Raw genomic sequence first — 18,309 nt, forward strand, 5'->3', positions numbered from 1 at the left:
TTTAAGCTCCTCGGCAATGATGGATAGCTTTCTTCCCCTCACCCCCCCAAAAAAAAATGTTTCAGGAATAGGATTATGTTTCTTTTAAGAAAAAATAATTTAAGCAAGTTTTGTAAAAAGCATCAAAGGCTATACCTATGATGCTGACAATATTTCACCTCACTTATCTGCTTCTTTCCCAAGACTTAGTCTTTCTCTTTGAAGGAGCTGTGTTTCTCCTAGTGGTTCTGATCTTTTCATTGCAGCTGCAGGTACAAACGAGGGATTGAGGTGACCACCCTTCAACCTGCAGCTCGTCAGTCAACAAAAATCAAGTACCTATCAGAGTGCACCCTGCCCTGCAGCACATATTCAAGGCTTTCCCTACAAGAACGAAGGTGTTTAACCGAAGGGATTGATGGTAGAATAAAGAGAGCTGGGCGCGGTGGCTCATGCCTGTAATCCCAGCACTTTGGGAGGCGAGGTGGGCGGATCGCTTGACCCCAGGAATTCGAGACCAGCTTGGGCAACATAGTGGGACACTATCTCTACGGAAGGAGGAAAGTAGGGAAGGAAGGAAGGAACCAAGGAGGGAAGGAGGGAAGGAAGGAAGGAAAAAGAAAAGAAAGGAAAGAAAGAAAGAAAGAAAGGAAAGAAAGAAAGAGAAAGATTGATTTTAAAAAAGAGTTAAAAGGGGAAAAATACAATGTGGCAGTGGGAGAATTAAGGATGAGATGATTGCATTAGTTCATTGACCATCTCTGAGCAACAGAAACACAATCATGGGTAATCCTCGGCCCCTGCCTACAAGAAGCATGGGGCTAGTTTAGTAGCACTGCCAACTGGAACGACCATTTACACTTCTGTGTGAAATGGGGCAGAGCGGGGAGAAAAGAGTGCCTGAGCTCACAGCGTTGGCGGGGCGCAGTGAGGTCCGCCAGGACTAGGTGGAAGGAGAGAAGGAACGTCCCTCTCTGCAACTCATCTAAGGGCCTGCTCGGACCCCGGATCTCACAGCGGGAACTACCGCCTCGCTACACCCGCCTTTCCCCGCGCCACCCAACAGCTCCCACGTCTCATCCTCAGGGAGCGGGGCGGGGCGAAGCGGAAGAGGAGGGGCCGACACAACCACGCCCACTAGCCGCGCTCCAAGGCCGCGGCCCCCTTACCGCGAGAACGCGGAGTCCTGCGGATGGCGCACGCGCAAACCTCCTGTGACGCCTGCGCCTCCTGGCCCCGCCTTCCGCTCGTGGGAGTTCCGGATGTTTAGCGTTACCATGGAGCCTGGAGGTGCCCGCGAACGCTGCTTGTCGCCTGGGCAACCGGAGAGGACGAAGCAGGACCTAGGTGGCGGCGGTGGTACCGGCTGCAATGGTGTCCAATCCCGTGCATGGCTTGCCCTTTCTTCCGGGCACGTCCTTTAAGGACTCTACGGTGAGCAGTTATCTGCCAGACTCCCACCTGTCCCCACCTTCCAGCAGCCCAGGAGGTTTCCCCGCTCAGTGCACCTCCATTCCCCTCCACTCAAGTCTGTCTTCTCTCCAAACACGTCTTCTGTCCTGATCCTGTTCTTTATTCTGGGCCGAACTTCTGCCGTTCTTCCCTAGCCAGCCTCATCCCCTCTCTCCGATCCTTTGCCCTCCGCCTCATCCCTCTCTAGTTTTTTCCCACTCCATCTTGGCAGTGTGTTGGCGCCTTCATTCTCATCCCGTTAGCCGCGTTCTTTCTTACGGCCCTGCTCCTCCAAGCCCCTGCCTCTTGTCCCTTTAGATCACTATTTCCCCCACCCTACTCCCAACCTATCTCTGGGCCCTCTCCCTAGCTCGTTCTCTCACATCATAACCTGTCTCCGTCCATCGCCACCCTTAAACCCCCCCGCCACTATGCACCCTCATCCTCATTCCCACAGGTCCGCCATTCCCGCCCCACCTGCTTCCTCTTCTGAATCCTGTACCCGGTAGTATCTCCCACTCCCAGCTCCATTTCCTGTTTTGTATGTATATCGATTCCGCTCCTCTTCTTTCCGCCAGGTCTTTTTCCTTTCTTCTTTATGCTTGCATCCAACCCCATTCTTTTCTCTCCATCTTCTACATTTTCCACAATTTAGTCCCATCCTCTCCCCATTCTTTTCTTTCTCCATTGCGGGTTTTCCCCAAAACTTGCTCACCTTCCTCCCAAAGCATCTTTCCCTGCTTTGTAAGAGATATTTCTTTCCAGTTCCCTCAAGAATTGATTAGTTGCTGTTTATTCTTCCCCGGCCCTATTCTTTTTATTCTAACGTTTTTGTAAAAAGATTCCTGTTTAGATTTTGTTTTGCTCCTTCCCCAACCTTGTGTTTTTATTTGCATTTTCTAGACAAAATTTTTAAAAAAGTAGCAGCAGCTTGGATTCTTTTTTTTTTTTTTAAACTCTTGCCACAGTTTAGCTCTTAAAATTATTTGTGTTTGTTTTAAGTCTAACAGGGCTACTGAAATGTATGTGCTGAAAAATCAATAATGAGATTCAGTAGACTGATCATCACAGATGAGCTAACAGTTTATGTTTATATAGTTTAATACTTTAAACTCTTGCCTTCCTCTCCAGCTTCACAAAGTTAAAATATTTTATCAATTTATTTTCTTTGGAAGAATCAATTTAGAATGAAATCGAAAGTTTGGTGAGAGAATTTGTATTCTGAATCTCTGTAATTATCCCTGCATTAAGACACAACATCATAGATTTTTAGTTTCAGTGGACTTTTCAGTTTTATGTAATTTAGAAAATGTTGTAGGCACTTGCCTGCCCTATACAGGATGAGCTTAAGCTTTTGGTGTTGGTGAGTGTAGACAGGGCTGAGTTGATACAGGGAATTACAGAGGTGTGGATGGAAGTGCAAAGCTCTAAAAACATATTGCTGTGTTAAAAGTAAGAAGAACTGTGCATTGGACATATTTCAGATTTTAAATACACTGGCCAAATGTCAGCCAATTTGCCCTATTTGAAATTTGAAAAGCATCGTCAGTATATCTTCAGCAGTGAAGGACTGAATATGTATTAATGTAATTCTAAAGACATGCAGATAAGAAGTTAAAAATTTTTTTTTTTTTTTTTTTTTTGAGACGGAGTCTCGCTCTGTCGCCCAGGCTGGAGTGCAGTGGCGCGATCTCGGCTCACTGCAAGCTCCGCCTCCCGGGTTCACGCCATTCTCCTGCCTCAGCCTCCCACGTAGCTGGGACTACAGGCGCCCGCCACCACGCCCGGCTAATTTTTTGTATTTTTTAGTAGAGACGGGGTTTCACTGTGTTAGCCAGGATGGTCTCGATCTCCTGACCTCGTGATCCGCCCGCCTCGGCCTCCCAAAGTGCTGGGATTACAGGCGTGAGCCACCGCGCCCGGCCAGAAGTTAAAAATTTTTTAAAGGGGAGTGGGAAAACGATTTTAAAAAAAGACACACAGAAGATGAACCATAATGGACAAGAGGGGTGGAAAGGGCGGAGGTTGCCTTGCCTGGGGTGTCTGTGAGTTATGGCTGAATGATGGTAGAGACATTTGTCTAAAACAAAGAAATAAACTGAAGTCACTGATGTTGCTTCTGTCTTTGGTGGTGGAAGAAGAGCTTGAAGTTCCATAAATTACCCAATGAGGATGTCAACTCAGCGCATTTTGTTCTATGTCATGTTTACTATATACCTGGAGCAGTCCCTGTCAACTGACTTGTGACTCTGAATACATGACCTTTAAAAACAAATGTCCACAGTTTATAACCCTTTTAGCAAAAGAAGTCTATTCTGTTGTACCTTTCATGTTAGTACAGATCTTGAAAGATGGTAGGCTGGGCTCTAAAGCAATTAGGATGTAGAAAGTTTTTTTCATAAAAATATTTTTTATGATTAATCTTAAATTGTATCTATGTATATATTTGAATATTATAGATATGTAATTGTGAAAGTATCCTCACAACAGAAAAAGGAAACCATTAACCTCTAATTTGCCTTTCTACTCTTTTTTATTTAATCTTTTAAATAAAAATGTGTTCATTGTAAAAAATCAACATAATTTAGAAATATATAATACAGAGGACCAAACCAGTCTCTTCATGCACATATTTCCATGCTTATAATTGCAGTACACATATAATTTTATATGTTGCTTTTTCAGGCTTATTAAATCATAAATATTTTCACCAGGTTGCCACATGATCTCTAAAATCAATATTTTAATGACAGCACCATAATCCATTGAGTGAGTTTTCAATCATTTACTCATGTCTTCATGTGATTGTCTTTTAGATTGTCTTCAACATTTACCATTGTAATGGGCAGTTTCAGGCATATAGTTCTTTCTCATAATTCTGGATCATATTCGTAAATAAATGGTCGGGGTAGAATTATTGAGTTCAAGACTTTAAATATATACCATCCAGTTGCTTTCCAAAGAGTTGTAAGAATGTATCACTGTCATTGTGACAAGAGGGACAGGTAAAAATAAATTCATTCCATGTAAAAATAAAATTCACAGAACCGTATCTTCTAGGTTCTACAGTTTTTACGGCCCCAGATATCAGATGAAAAACATGAGAAGACTAGTGAAAAACTTAAGAGTATAGATGAGATACTCTTTTAATCTCTCATGCAAGGTGAATTGGTAGTTAAATTGGGCATTACAGAGCACAGCTTTAAATTTTACTTTAAGCTTAGGTGGCTACTTCGCTCCTCGTTCTTGTTCAAGTGTTTTAACTTAAAATACAGAATCTTTTAATGTAGGTAAGCTTTTGTTTTGTTTTGTTTTTTTGAGACAGAGTCTCACTGTTGCCCAGGCTGGAGTGCAGTGGTTCAATCATAGCTTATTGCAGCTTGGACCTCCCAGGCTCAAGTGATCCTTCCACCTCAGCCTCCCAAGTAGCTGGGACTATAATAGGCACAAGCCACCACACCCAGCTAATTTTTTTTTTTTTTTTTTTTTTTAGTTTTTATAGAGACAGCATCTTGTTGCCCAGGCTGGTCTCGAACTCCGGGGCTGAAGTGATTCTCCCTCTTCAGCCTCCCAGAGTTCTGGGATTATAGGCATGAGCCACCATGCCCAGCCTTAATGTTGGTAAGCTTCTTGATGTAAGTTTTGTGTTGCTTATAAGCAAAGATTTAAGTTATATTTTTAAAAGTTTTTTTTTTACCTAACAAATATTTGTCTAATGTTATTAATGACACATTCTTTTCTTCTTCAGAAAACAGCCTTCCATAGAAGCCAGACGCTGGGCTACAGGAACGGCTATGCAATTGTTCGACATCCAACAGTTGGGAGAGGCGGAGACCGGCTCCAGTTCAACCAGCTGTCCCAGGCTGAGCTGGATGAGTTGGCCAGTAAGGCACCAGTCTTAACTTATGGCCAACCTAAACAAGCCCCACCTGCGGATTTTATTCCTGCGCATGTGGCTTTTGACAAAAAGGTATCATCTGGAATTTTAGGGTACCCCTTGAATTAGGGTCTGAGAGCCAACTGCTTGCAGAAAAGTTAAAACAGTAAACCACAGAATTTCCAAAGTGCTCTGAGGAGAAAATTGTTCAGATGCCTTAACCCTTAGTCATGGACAGCTGAACTCAGGCTAAAAAGAGGCTTTCTTTAGTCAGGAAGCTGATTACAGGGAGTAAAGTAATTCCCTGTAGACTTCACCAGACTATTTTCCAAATGCAGTTAAAGAAAAGTTGGCTATAATTCTGAATTCTTGAATTTATATTCTATGTTTATCAGCCGTGTGTTTTCCACTTTTTAAAGGTACTGTATTCTGTAATGGTGACATATCTGATCTTCATGAGATGCAGAATATCATTATGAAAACAATGACTCCATCTATTGTCAGTTTTCTGCAGGCAGTCTCCATAAGTTTTTGGTTTTCAGGGAACATTTCATGTTTGATATTACATAACCAATGGGTGGTATAACATTTTTGTTTGTTTCTCATTTATCTTTATGTTTTTGCAATGTGAGTTTCCTCATTTCCATCTGTTGACATTACCACATCATTCTTGTTTTTCCTTGTCAATGAGCCTCCTCTTTTCACTAAAGTGAAGTAGCCCTAGCCCTGACCATGTAGCAGAATCACTGGCGAGATGTTTAAGAAATTTACGTTATTCCAGCCCTCATCAGTTCTAATTTCCAGATGAGCTTTATGTGTAACTGGTTCTGAGAAGTACTGATCAGTTTTGATAAGTTAGCCTTCTTAATTTACTCTTAGTCTGTTTCTTTTCTTGTCTTTATTTTTATTTTATTATTCCTGTTAAATGTCTATAACATTTTCATCCAGCCAGCCAACTTTTATTGAGTACCTGTTGTAAGCTAGAGGCTGGGGAGGAGCTATGCCATTTACATGATAGTCACTTATTTTTAAACAATTTCAGTCTCTCAACTAGAATCCGTATCATTTCCTCTTCCCCACTTAACTCATTTATAGGGACACATTCACATATGCATTCATAGGCCGAACCTAAACATCCACTAAACAGTAAGATTTATATAATTGGATGTATCTTTTCCTTTTGCTTGTTTCTTTTATTTGTGGCTTTGACAGACATTGCAAAATCAGCAGAGAAGGGAGAGGGCTGAAAATACAAGAGAGAAGTGGGATAGGCACTAAATAATTACCAAGATATGAATCCTGGTATGTTTAATTTTTACTGAAAAGAATAGTAAGTAACTGTTATAAAGTAGAAGGTGATAAAGTGATATATGTCGTAAGAAAGTATTAGTAAAATTCAGAGGAGAAATTGCGCTTCAGTAGGAAATAGGCTTCCTATTTTTTGTTTTCTATGTTATTTTACACTAATTGTTGTTACTTAATTTGTACTTATTTAATATTCATAGTTCATTTCTTTAAGGATAGTGCACATAAAAATATTATTTTTATTTTCCAATTCATTTTACTTGGATCATCACAATTTCTAGATAAATGAGCCTTAGCATAGATAATGGGGTAGAGAGAAGCTAAATGCATGACTTTGAAACTAAGTTTGTTTGTTTATAATAAGGGAATTATGGTTTCTCTGAATTAAATGAAGGTTCTAATTTTAAATGAAGGACCTCTAATACCCAGAGGTCCACATAATAGCCAACATATTTGTCTATATTTTGGAAATTCTTAGGACTGTTCCTCATAGACAGAATATAACTTCATTTCTTACTTAGGTAATAAAGACCAGGACATCTATTCCAAGTGCCCTCATCTTTTCCCCTTGCTCCCATATAATTCCAGCATCACCCACTATATTGTTTCCCAGACTGACTTCCAGCTCTTTATTTCTGATGTTCTTCTTTCATCTTTTTCATCTTCAAGTTTCATATTATTTCTATTTCAGACACTCTAGTGACTGCTTCTCTAGCTAGAGTCATATCATCCTATAATATTTCTATAATACCTTGTGATGCTTTTAAGCAAGAGAACTTTGTTTCTCACTTGACTGTCAAATCACTTACAATCTGACTTCTCCCTACCCACAGCCCCAGAATACTTTCTCCTAGGTAGCCAGTGCTGTCCTTTTACCAGATCTACAGAGGTTTACTTTGCCAGCATTGTCTTTGGCCTGTTTATGCCATCTGACACTGTTGACCCTTCCTCCCTTCTTGAAACTGTGCTCTTCTTTTGCCTCCATGACTCTCATTTTCCTCCTTCTTTCTATGTGGTTGCTTATTCTTTAGCCTCCCTTCCTCTTTTCAATTCTTAACTTACAAGTATTTTCAAGGTTCTATCTCATTCTTTATATAATTTTCTTGAGATCTCACCCACTTTCGTGATTTCAACTGTCACCTCACCATAGACAATGTCACTATTTAGTTCCAACTCTGACATCATTGAGACTCCAGATCTGTATCCCCCTGGCCCATGGGATATCTTCACCTGGATGAACTGTTGGTACCTCAAGTTCTGTATGTCTTTAACTTATCTCTATCCCTCACCTTTTCCCATAGATCTGCTTTCCCTGTGTGGTTCCACTAGGTAATCCAAGCTTGAAACCTGAGCCATCTTTGGCTTTTTCTCTCCTTTATCCTCCACACTTAATGAGTTGCCAAGTCAAATATCTCTCACTTTCATTTCCTCTGCCACTATCATAGTTCAGACAAGCCAAATGACTACCTAACTGTTGTTTTAGTCTCATTCCTAGTCCTTATGCTTATAACAGGTATGCTGCCTTGTTTATTCTCTAGAGTTCAGCTCTGATTATGTCATGTTTCTGGGAAAATGCCATCAGGCTTTCTTAACCAATACAGTAAACATTACCACCTCACTGTGACTTGAAAGTCATCTTTCATTCTTCTTTCCCCTCACAATCCACATCTAATCTATTAGCAAGTTCTATTGTTTCTGCTTCTAAAATATGTAACTAATTCATTTACTTATTTTCATCCTCACTATTACCATAAATTTATTTTCCACAGAGCAGCCAGGCTTATTTTTTGAAAATCAGATTATGTCACATACTGAGTGAAACACTTCCATGGCTTCCCTATCATCTATAAAGATCCAACTCTACAGGTTCCTCACAGCCCTACTGGAGCTGGCCCTGCCTGCTCTCTCCCCAGCCTCATCTTGGGTCCTTTTTCTCACCTATCATGTTTCAATACATTGGATTTATTTTTACTGATTTCCTTGAAATGGCAGCATTTGAAAATTCCAATTCAGGGCCTTTTTGTACATGGCATTTCTCCTATCTGAAATAGCTTCCCATTTCACCATCCTTAAGTGGCTGACTCCATCTTTCCTTTCAGTGAGGCTTTTCCTGGCCACTCTGCTATGGCAGTTCCTCCTCATTTTTCTATATCACTTCCCTCTCTTTTTTTTTTTTCCCTTCGCAGCACTATATTATAATTTGTGTTGCTGATTTGTTTAGTGTTTATCTGTCCCACCTGAGTGTATACTTCATGAAGGTAAGGACTTATATAGTTTATTATACATTTAGTGTTCAATAAATATCAGTTCTAAAATGACATGAATAATTAACAAAATTTATTTCTTGTCTGTGTCACTGCTGAAAATTGGCAAGTCAAACACGTAACATATATGCTTATAATAATGTAAAATTAAAAATGTGACTTGGCTTTTTATAATTGTGTATGATATGAAAATATTTATGCAGCATTTCCCCCCTTCATCTTGAAGTAAATACAAATATTTTTATGTTTATTGTGGCATTCTGAGCACTTCCTGGGAGTTAGGAGACCTGGATTCTAATTCTGGGTCTCCTACCAGCTAACATTGTGACCTTGTAGTCACAATCTCTAATTTCCTCGTCTATAAACTCAGAAGGTTAGAAATACATGATAACCGGGAGCCCAGCCTGCTATGAAATTCCATGAAAAGTATATTTTTAAACAGTATTTAAATATAATTTTTCTTTTCTTTCTACGTAACAATCAAGTTCTTATTCTACCTGGGAAAGCTGATGTTATCCCACTACTTTAAAAACAATTTTTTTTATTTCCATAGGTTATTGGGGAACAGGTCGTGTTTGGTTACATGAGTAAGTTCTATAGTGGTGATTTGTGAGATTTTGGTGCACCCATCACCCAGGCAGTATACAGTGCCCCCAATTTGTAGTCTTTTATCCCTCACCCCCTTCCCACCCTTTCCCCCTGAGTCCCCAAAGTTCATTGTGTCATTCTTATGCCTTTGCATCCTCATACCTTAGCTACCACTTATGAGTGAGAACATACAATGTTTGGTTTTCTATTCCTGAGTTACTTCACTTAGAATAATAGTCTCCAGTCTTATCCAAGTCACTGTGAATGCTATTAATTCATTCCTTTTTATGGCTAAATAGTATTCCATCATATATATCACATTTTCTTTGTCCACTTATTGATTGATGGGTATTTGAGTTGGTTCCACATTTTTGCAGTTGCAAATTGTGCTGCTATAAACATGCATGTGCAAGTATCTTTTTTGTATGATGAGTTCTTTTCCTCTGGGTAGATACCCAGTAGTGGGATTGCTGGATCAAATGGTGGTTCTACTTTTAGTTCTTTAAGGAATCTTCACACTGTTTTCCATAGTGGTTGTACTAGTTTACATTCCCACCAGCAGTTCCCAGTTCATTGCATCCACACCAACATCTAATATTTTATGATGTTTTGATTATGGCCATTCTTGCAGGAGTAAGATGATATTGCATTGTGGTTTTGATTTACATTTCCCTGATCATTAGTGATGTTGAACATTTTTTCATATGTTTGTTGGCCATTTGTATATCTTCTTTTGAGAATTGCCTATTCATGTCCTTAGCCCACTTTTAGATGGGCTTCTTTGTTTTTCCTTGCTAATTTGTTTGAGTTCATTGTAAATTCTGGATATTAATCTTTTGTCAGATGTATAGATTATGAAGATTTTTTCCCACTCTGTGGGTTGTCTGTTTACTCTGCTGACTCTTCCTTTTGCCGTGAAAAAGCTCTTTAGGTTAATTAAGTCCCAGCTATATATCTTTGTTTTTATTGCATTTGCTTTTGGGTTCTTGGTCATGAAACCCTTGCCTAAGCCAATGTCTAGAAGGGGTTTTCCAATGTTATTTTCTAGAATTTTTATAGTTTCAGGTCTTAGATTTAAGTCCTTGATCCATCTTGAGTTGATTTTTATATAAGGTGAGAGATGAGGATCCAGTTTTATTCTCCTACTTGTGGCTTGCCACTTATCCCAGCACAATTTGTTGAATAGGGTGTCCTTTCCTCGCTTTATGTTTTTGTTTGCTTTGTCAAAGATCAGTTGGCTGTAAGTATTTGGCTTTATTTCTGGGCTCTCTGTTCTATTCCATTGGTCTATGCGCCTATTTTTATACCAGTACCATGCTGTTTTGGTAACTATGGTCTTATAGTATAGTTTGAAATCAGGTAGTGTGATGCCTCCAGGTTTATTCTTTTTGCTTATTCTTGCTTTGGCTATGCGGGCTCTTTTTTGGTTCTATATGAAGTTTAGGATTGTTTTTTCTAATTCTGTGAAGAATGATAGTGGTATTTTGATGGGAATTGCATTGAATTTTTAGATTGCTTTTGGCAGTATGGTCATTTTCACAATGTTGATTCCCATCCTATCAGCATGGAATGTGTTTCCATTATTTGTTCCATTATTTGTGTCATCTGTTATTTCTTTCAGCATTGTTTTGTAGTTTTCCTTGTAGAGGTCTTTCACCTCCTTGGTTAGGTATATTTCTAAGTTTTTGTTTGTTTGTTTGTTTTTCAGCTATTGTAAAAGGGGTTGAGTTCTTGATTTGATTCTCAGCTTGGTCGCTGTTGGTGTAAAGAAGAGCTACTGATATGTGTATATTAATTTTGTATCCAGAAACTTCGCTGAATTCTTTTATCAGTTCTAGGAGCTTTCTGGAGGAGTCTTTAGGATTTTCCAGGGAAACAATCATATCATCAGTGAACAGTGACAGTTTGACTTCTTTACCTATTTGGATGACCTTTATTTCTTTCTGTTGTCTGATTGCTCTGCCTAGGACTTCTAGTACTGTGCTGAAGACGAGTGGAGAGAGTGGGCATCCTTATGTTGTCCCAGTTCTCAGAGGGAATGCTTTCAACTTCCCCATTCAGCATTATGTTGGCTGTGGGTCTGTCATAGATGGCTTTTATTACATTGAGGTATGTCCCTTGTATCAATTTTGCTGAGAATTTTAATCAGAAAGGGGTGCTAGATTTTGTTGAATGCTTTTTCTGCATCTATTGAGATGATCATGTGATTTTTGTTTTTAATTCTGTTTATGTGGTGTATCACATTTATTGACTTGCATATGTTAAATCATCCCTGCATCCCTGGTATGAAACCCACTTAATCATGCTGGATTATCTTTTTCATATGTTGTTGAATTCAGTTAGCTAGTATTTTGTTAAGGATTTTAGCATCTATGTTCATCAGGGATATCGGTCTATAGTTTTATTTTTTGGTTATGTCCTTTCCTGGTTTTGGTATTAGGGTTATACTGCCTTCATAGAATGATTTAGGGAGGATTCCCTCTTTCTCTATCTTGTAGAATAGTGCCAATAGTACCAGTTTTTCTTCGAATATCTGGTAGAATTCTTCTGTGAATCTGTCTGGTCCTGGACTTTTTCCTGCTGGTAATTTTTTAATTATTTCAGTCTTGCTGCTTGTTGTTGGTCTGTTCAGGGTATCTAATTCTACCTGAATTAAGCCAGCAGGGTTTTATCTTTCAGGAATTTATCTATCTACTCTAGGTTTTCTAGTTTATGTGCGTAAAGGTGTTCATAGTAGCCTTGAATGACCTTTTGTATTTCTGTGGTGTCAGTTGTAATATCCTCCATTTTGTTTCTAATTGAGCTTATTGGATTTTCTCTCTTCTTTTCTTGGTTAATCTTGCTAATGGTCTATCAATTTTATGTATCTTTTCAAAGAACCAGCTTTTTGTTTCATTTATCTTTTGTTTTTTGTTTGTTTGTTTCAATTTCATTTGTTTCTGCTTTGATCTTGGTTATTTTCTTTCTTCTGCTGGGTTTCGGTTTGGTTTGTTCTTGTTTTTCTAGTTCCTTGAGGTGTGGCCTTAGATTGTCTGTTAGTGCTCTTTCAGACTTTTTGATGTAGGCGTTTTGGGGTTTGAACTTTTTCTTAGCACTGCCTTTGCTGTATCCCAGAGGCTTTGATAGGTTGTGTCATTATTGTCATTCAGTTCCAATAATTGTTTAATTTCCATCTTGGTTTTATTTTTGACCCAAAGCTCACTTAGGAGCAGGTTATTTAATTTCCATGTATTTGCATGGTTTTGAAGGTTCCTTTTGGAGTTGACGTCCAATTTTATTCCACTATGATCTGAGAGAGTGCTTGATATAATTTCAATTTTCTTAAATTTATTGAGGCTAATTTTGTGGCCCATCATATGGTCTGTCTTGGAGAAAGTTCCATGCGCTGTTGAATAGAATGTATATTCTGCGGTTGTTGGGTAGAATGTTCTGTAAATATATTAAGTCCATTTGTTCCAGGGTATAGTTTAAATCCATTGTTTCTTTGTTGACTTTCTGTCTTGGCCTGGCTAGTGCTGTCAGTGGAGTATTGAAGTCCCCCCCTATTATTATGTTGCTGTCTATCTCATTTCTTAGGTCTATTAGTAATTGTTTTATAAATTGGGTGCTCCAGTGTTAGGTGCATATATATTTAGGATTATGACGTTTTCCTGTTGGACAAGTCTTTTATCATTATGTAATGTCCCTCTTTGTCTTTTTTAATTGCTGTTGCTTTAAAGTTTGTTTTGTCTGATACAAGAATAGCTACTCCTGCTCGCTTTTGGTGTCCATTTGCATGGAGTTTCTTTATCCACCCCTTTACCTTAAATTTACATGAGTCCTTATGTATTAGGTGAGTCTCTTGAAGGCAGCAGATGGTTGGTGAATTCTTATCCATTCTGCGATTCTGTATCTTTTAACTGGAGCATTTAGGCTATTTACATTCAACATTAGTATTAAGATGTGAGATACCATTCTGTGCATCGTGGTATTTGTTGTCTGTATACCTGGATCTTTTGTTTTTTGTTTTTAATTGTATTTTTGTTTTATAGGTCCTGTGAGATTTATGCTTTAAAGAGGTTCTGTTTTGATCTGTTTTGATTTGTTTCAAGATTTAGAGCTCTTTTTAGCAGTTCTTGTAGTGCTAGCTTGGTAGTGGCAAATTCTCTCAGAATTTGTTTTTCTGAAAAAGACGGTATCTTTCCTTCATTTATGAAGCTTAGTTTCACTGAATACAAAATTCTTGGCTGATAATTCTTTTCTTTAAGGAGGCTGAAGATAGGGCCCCAATCCCTTCTAGCTTGTAGGGTTTCTGCTGAGAAACTGCTATTAATCTGATAGGTTTTCCTTTATAGGTTACCTGGTGCATTTGCCTCACAGCTCTTAAGATTCTTTCCTTCATCTTAACTTTAAATAACCTGAAGAAAGTGTGCCTAGGTGATGATCTTTTTGTAGTGAATTTCCCAGGTATTCTTTGAGCTTCTTGTGTTTGGATGTCTAGAGAAGTTTTCCTTGATTATTCCCCCAAATATGTTTTCCAGACTTTTAGATTTTTCTTCTTCAGGAATGCTGATTATTCTTAGGTTTGGTTATTTAACATAATCCCAAACTTTTTAGAGGCTTTGTTCATATTTTCTTATTCTTTTTTCTTTGTCTCTGTTGGATTGGGTTAATTAGAAAACCTTGTCTTTGAGCTCTGAAGTTCTTTCTTCTGCTTGTTTGATTCTATTGCTGAGACTTTCCAGAGCAGTTTGCATTTCTATAAGCACATCCATTGTTTCCTGAAGTTTTGATTGTTTTTTATTTATGCTATTTCATTGAAAAAAATTTCCCTTCACTTCTTGTATCATCTTTTTTATTTCTTTAAATTGGGCTTTGCCTTTCTCTGGTGCCTCCCTGATTAGCTTAATAACTAACCTTCTAAATTATTAGGTAAATTAGAGATTTCTTCTTGGTTTCAATCTATTGCTGGTGAGCTACTGTGATTTTTGGGGGGCATTAAAGAGCCTTGTTTTGTCATATTACCAGAGTTGGTTTTCTGGTTCCTTCTCATTTGCGTAGACTCTATCAGAGGGAAGGTCTAGGGCTCAAGGCTGTTGTTCAGATTCTTTTGTCCCACGGGGTGTTCCCTTGATGTAGCATTCTCTCCCTTTTCCTATGGATGTGGCTTTCTGAGAGCCGAGCTGTAGTGATTGTTATCTCTCTTCTGGATCTAGCCATCCAGCAAGTATGCCAGGCTCCAGGCTGGTACTGGGGGTTGTCTGCACAGAGTCCTGTGCTGTGAGCCGTCTGTGGGTCTCTCAGCCATAGATACCAGCACCTGCTCCAGTGGAGGTGGCAGGGGGGTGAAACGGACTCTGTGAGGGTCCTTAGCCTTGGTTGTTTAATGTACTATTTTTGTGCTGGTTGGTCTCCTGCCAGGAGGTGGTGTTTTCAAGATAGCATTAGCTGTGGTAGTACGGGGGGAACAGCCAGTGGGGGGGGGGGGCCTAGAACTCCCAAGAGTATATGCCCTTTGTCTTCAGTTACCAGGGTGGGTAGGGAAGGACCGTTAGGTTGGGGCAGGGCAAGATGTGTTTGAGCTCAGACTCTCCTTGGGCAGGTCTTGCTGTGGCTGCTGTGGAGGATGGGGGTGAGGGTCTGAGGTCAATGGAGTTGTGTTCCTAGGAAGATTATGGCTGCCTCTACTGTGTACTTCAGGTTGTCAGGGAAGTGGGGGAAAGCCAGCAGTCGTAGACCTCACCCAGCTCCCATGCAACCCAAAGGTCCAATCTCACTCCCACTGTCCTGCCCCTCTCCAACAGCACCAAGTCTGTTTCCAGGCAGTGGGCGAGCAAGGCTGAGAACTTGCCCCAGGCTACCTGCCTCCCAGCTTTGAAAGCAAGTGGGGCTTTCCTTCTTCCCCCACCTGTGGAATCTGTACACTGGATTCACACCTTCTCCCGAGTTCTGGCCAGGAGACTTCTCGATTGGTTCAAATCGTTACACAGTTCAGCTGGAGGTTCCCTTCTTCCTGTGGCCTTTTCCCAGTGCCTCTGGCTGCCCTCCCCAAGTACCCCTGTGAAGCAAGGCAGAAATGGCTTGGTAGGGGACCCCAGGGAGACCATAGGACTTTTCCCGCTGCTTCCTCTACCCCCGTATTTCACTCGCCTCTCTGAATTGACCCAGCTCCAGGTAAGGTCAGAATCTTCTCCTGTAATCTAGACCTTCAGGTTCCTCAGTGGGGGTGTGTGTTCGGGGACAGATGATCTCCCTTTCCCACTTCCATAGTTTGGGCACTCACAGTATTTGGGATGTCTCCTGGGTCCTGCAAGAGCAATTTGCTTCCTTCAGAGGGTCTGTGGATTCTCTCTGCTTACCTAATTTATTCCTGCAGTCATCCTGGAGCAAAAGTTCACAGTGCAAGCCTTCACATGCTGCTCTGCCCGTCTGAGTGGGAGCTGCAATCTAGTCCTACCTTCCATCTGCCATGATTCCAGGGAAACTTTCCAAAGAGCTTTTCTACATTAACTCTTCTACCCCATTCATTCTTTGTGGGAGGAGCACAGAACTGTTAATTCTGTTCTTAATAAATAGATAAGTGCCTTTTAAAAATTAACAATTAAGTAATTCTTTTCGGTTAGCATATTCTTTACCTGAGACCATATATATATATATATATATATATATATATAAAACAAATATATATATAAAACAAGTATATATATATAACAAGTATATATATATATAACAAGACCATATATATATGTGTATCTCCTTGCCTCCCATTCTGAGGCCAACTTCCTGTTGCCATAGGTATTTTCATGCCCACCAATCTTAGAAAACAGATGGTTTGGGAGCATGGCTGTGGCCACAGACTCGATCTTTGGTTATCTTCTCTATGATTCTCTTCTCACTCCCTCACTCCTTTGGTGAGTTGTCCAGGTTCATGGCTTGAAATGTCCTCTTTATGATGATAAGTTGTCCTCTAAACATATGTATACATAAATGCCTATTTGCCATCTCGTCTTGAATGTCTAATAAATATCTCAAATTAAGCATATCTAAAACTGAACTCCCAATTTTGTCTTCTTACCTCCAAAATCTGTTCTGCAGCAATCTTCTTCATATCAATTTGATAGTAATTCTATGCTTTCAGTTGCTTGGCCAAAAATGTTTGCATTATCCTTGAATGTTCTGTAATATTTACTTCTTCCCCTAAACCCAGTCCTGCAGTATAAATTACCCCCTGCAGTATACAACTTGTGCTGTCACTTAAATTCAGTAAGTCTAAAATCAAACTCACCATCTGCCATACCCAAATTATCTTCTCCTTATGTTTACATTTCTATGAGATCACCACTATATCGCCAGCACTGGGTTTTCCCCAACACCTCATCTGCTTCCACCTTCCCACTTCTTTACTATCAATCCAGTCAGACTTCTGCTTTTCCATTGCTGGTAATTAATTACTGCAGACCTGGACTATTGAAGGGGCTTTCAGTCTGATTGCCATGCCTAGTACTTCCTCCTCCATCATAGCCTGCATACTGCTGCTGGGTTTCCTTCCTCTGCTTCTGTTATTACCACTGCTTAGAAGCCCCCCTTGTATCCTCTGCTGATCTAAAATCTTTCACTCTTCAAGTCTAATACATCTTTTGTTTCCTCCTAGTTAAGCTTTCTCTGACCACTTTAGCCCACACAGATTCCTTCTTGGAACCACGATAGCATTTGTTACCTGAGAAGTAGCAAGATATGTGGAGAGAATATTGGGTTGTGAGTTAATAGTCTGAATTTCAGTTCCAGTTCTGGCCCTAACCCCTTACATGGCCTCAGGCAAGCCACCTTACCACCCTGGGTCTCAGTTTCCTCCTTTATAAAATAAGTGGGGTTGGGCTAGCTGATCAGTTCAGCTTTAACATTTTATGTATTTATAAATATATGGCTCAGATACAGGCCATTTTATATATGAATTACTATGATCATGTCCCCCCTTTCAGTTCTTTGCAGTTGATCTAAAATGTTACTTCAACATTATCTGTCCTCTGCTTTTACCATGTTATTTTTCTCCTTCAAACATTCCACTGCACTGATCCATTTTATCTTTTTATTATGAGTTTTAAGGCCTTCATTATATTCACATTTCTCCTATGCACTTGTATGCACTTGCCAGTTCTCTTGGTTTTTATCTTGTTTTTCCACAGTAGTTACGCTACCGTTTTTTTTTTTTTTAGCAACAGTGTCCGTGTATAGAATTATTTCATCTTTCCATTTATCAAGCCATATTTGTGTTTCATTTAGGATCTTCTTGATTTGTTCCTCTTATTGTAGTAGAGGCTTGGGTAAACTATCTTGCCTGCTTAGAATCCCATTCTAATACTTTCTCTCCTTGAAAAGACACATAAAAAACAGAGACAAAATAACAGAAATTTAAAAATCCCAAAGCATGTTAACATATGCTTTTTATAATATTGTTTTATGCTTTTTATTTTTTATTTTTTTGAGATGGAGTCTCACTCTGTCACCCACGCTGGAGTGCAGTGGCACTAACTCAGCTCACTGCAGCCTCCACCTCGTGGGTTCAAATGAGTCTCCTACCATAGCCTCCCAAGTAGGTGGAATTACAGTTGCCCACCACCAAGCCTGGCTAATTTTTGTATTTTTAGTACAGACGGGGTTTCACCATGTTGGCCAGACTGGTCTCAAACACCTTAACTCAGGTGATCTGCCTGCCTCGGCCTCCCGGTGTGCTGGGATTACAGGCGTAAGCCACCACGCCTGGCATAGTTTATGTTTTTTAAATGTGTAATCTATATATTGATACCATTTTGACTTCACATTGATGATGATGCTCCCCAGAGGACCAGTGGTTTGCTTGATGTAATA

General features: G+C 39.8%; 1 protein-coding gene across 6 annotated transcripts in view; it reads left to right on the plus strand.

The window, feature by feature from the left end:
* The first annotated feature begins 287 nt into the window (after positions 1-287).
* Positions 288-18,309, plus strand: part of EFHC1 (EF-hand domain containing 1) — a 73,534-nt gene continuing 55,512 nt past the window's right edge. The window contains exons 1-3 of one of the 6 annotated variants that reach the window (XM_055391755.2): positions 1,308-1,413; positions 4,925-5,066; positions 5,180-5,401. In XM_055391755.2, coding sequence (XP_055247730.1) covers positions 5,034-5,066; positions 5,180-5,401 — 255 coding nt within the window. In that variant the 5' untranslated portion in view covers positions 1,308-1,413; positions 4,925-5,033. Of the gene's footprint in view, positions 1,414-4,924; positions 5,067-5,179; positions 5,402-18,309 lie in introns of those variants that run through there. The other 5 variants (XM_063707659.1, XR_008681104.2, XR_008681105.2 and 2 more) reach the window with 5 other exon arrangements.

Source organism: Gorilla gorilla, chromosome 5, assembly GCF_029281585.2.
Source record: "Gorilla gorilla gorilla isolate KB3781 chromosome 5, NHGRI_mGorGor1-v2.1_pri, whole genome shotgun sequence".
NCBI lineage: Eukaryota > Metazoa > Chordata > Mammalia > Primates > Hominidae > Gorilla > Gorilla gorilla.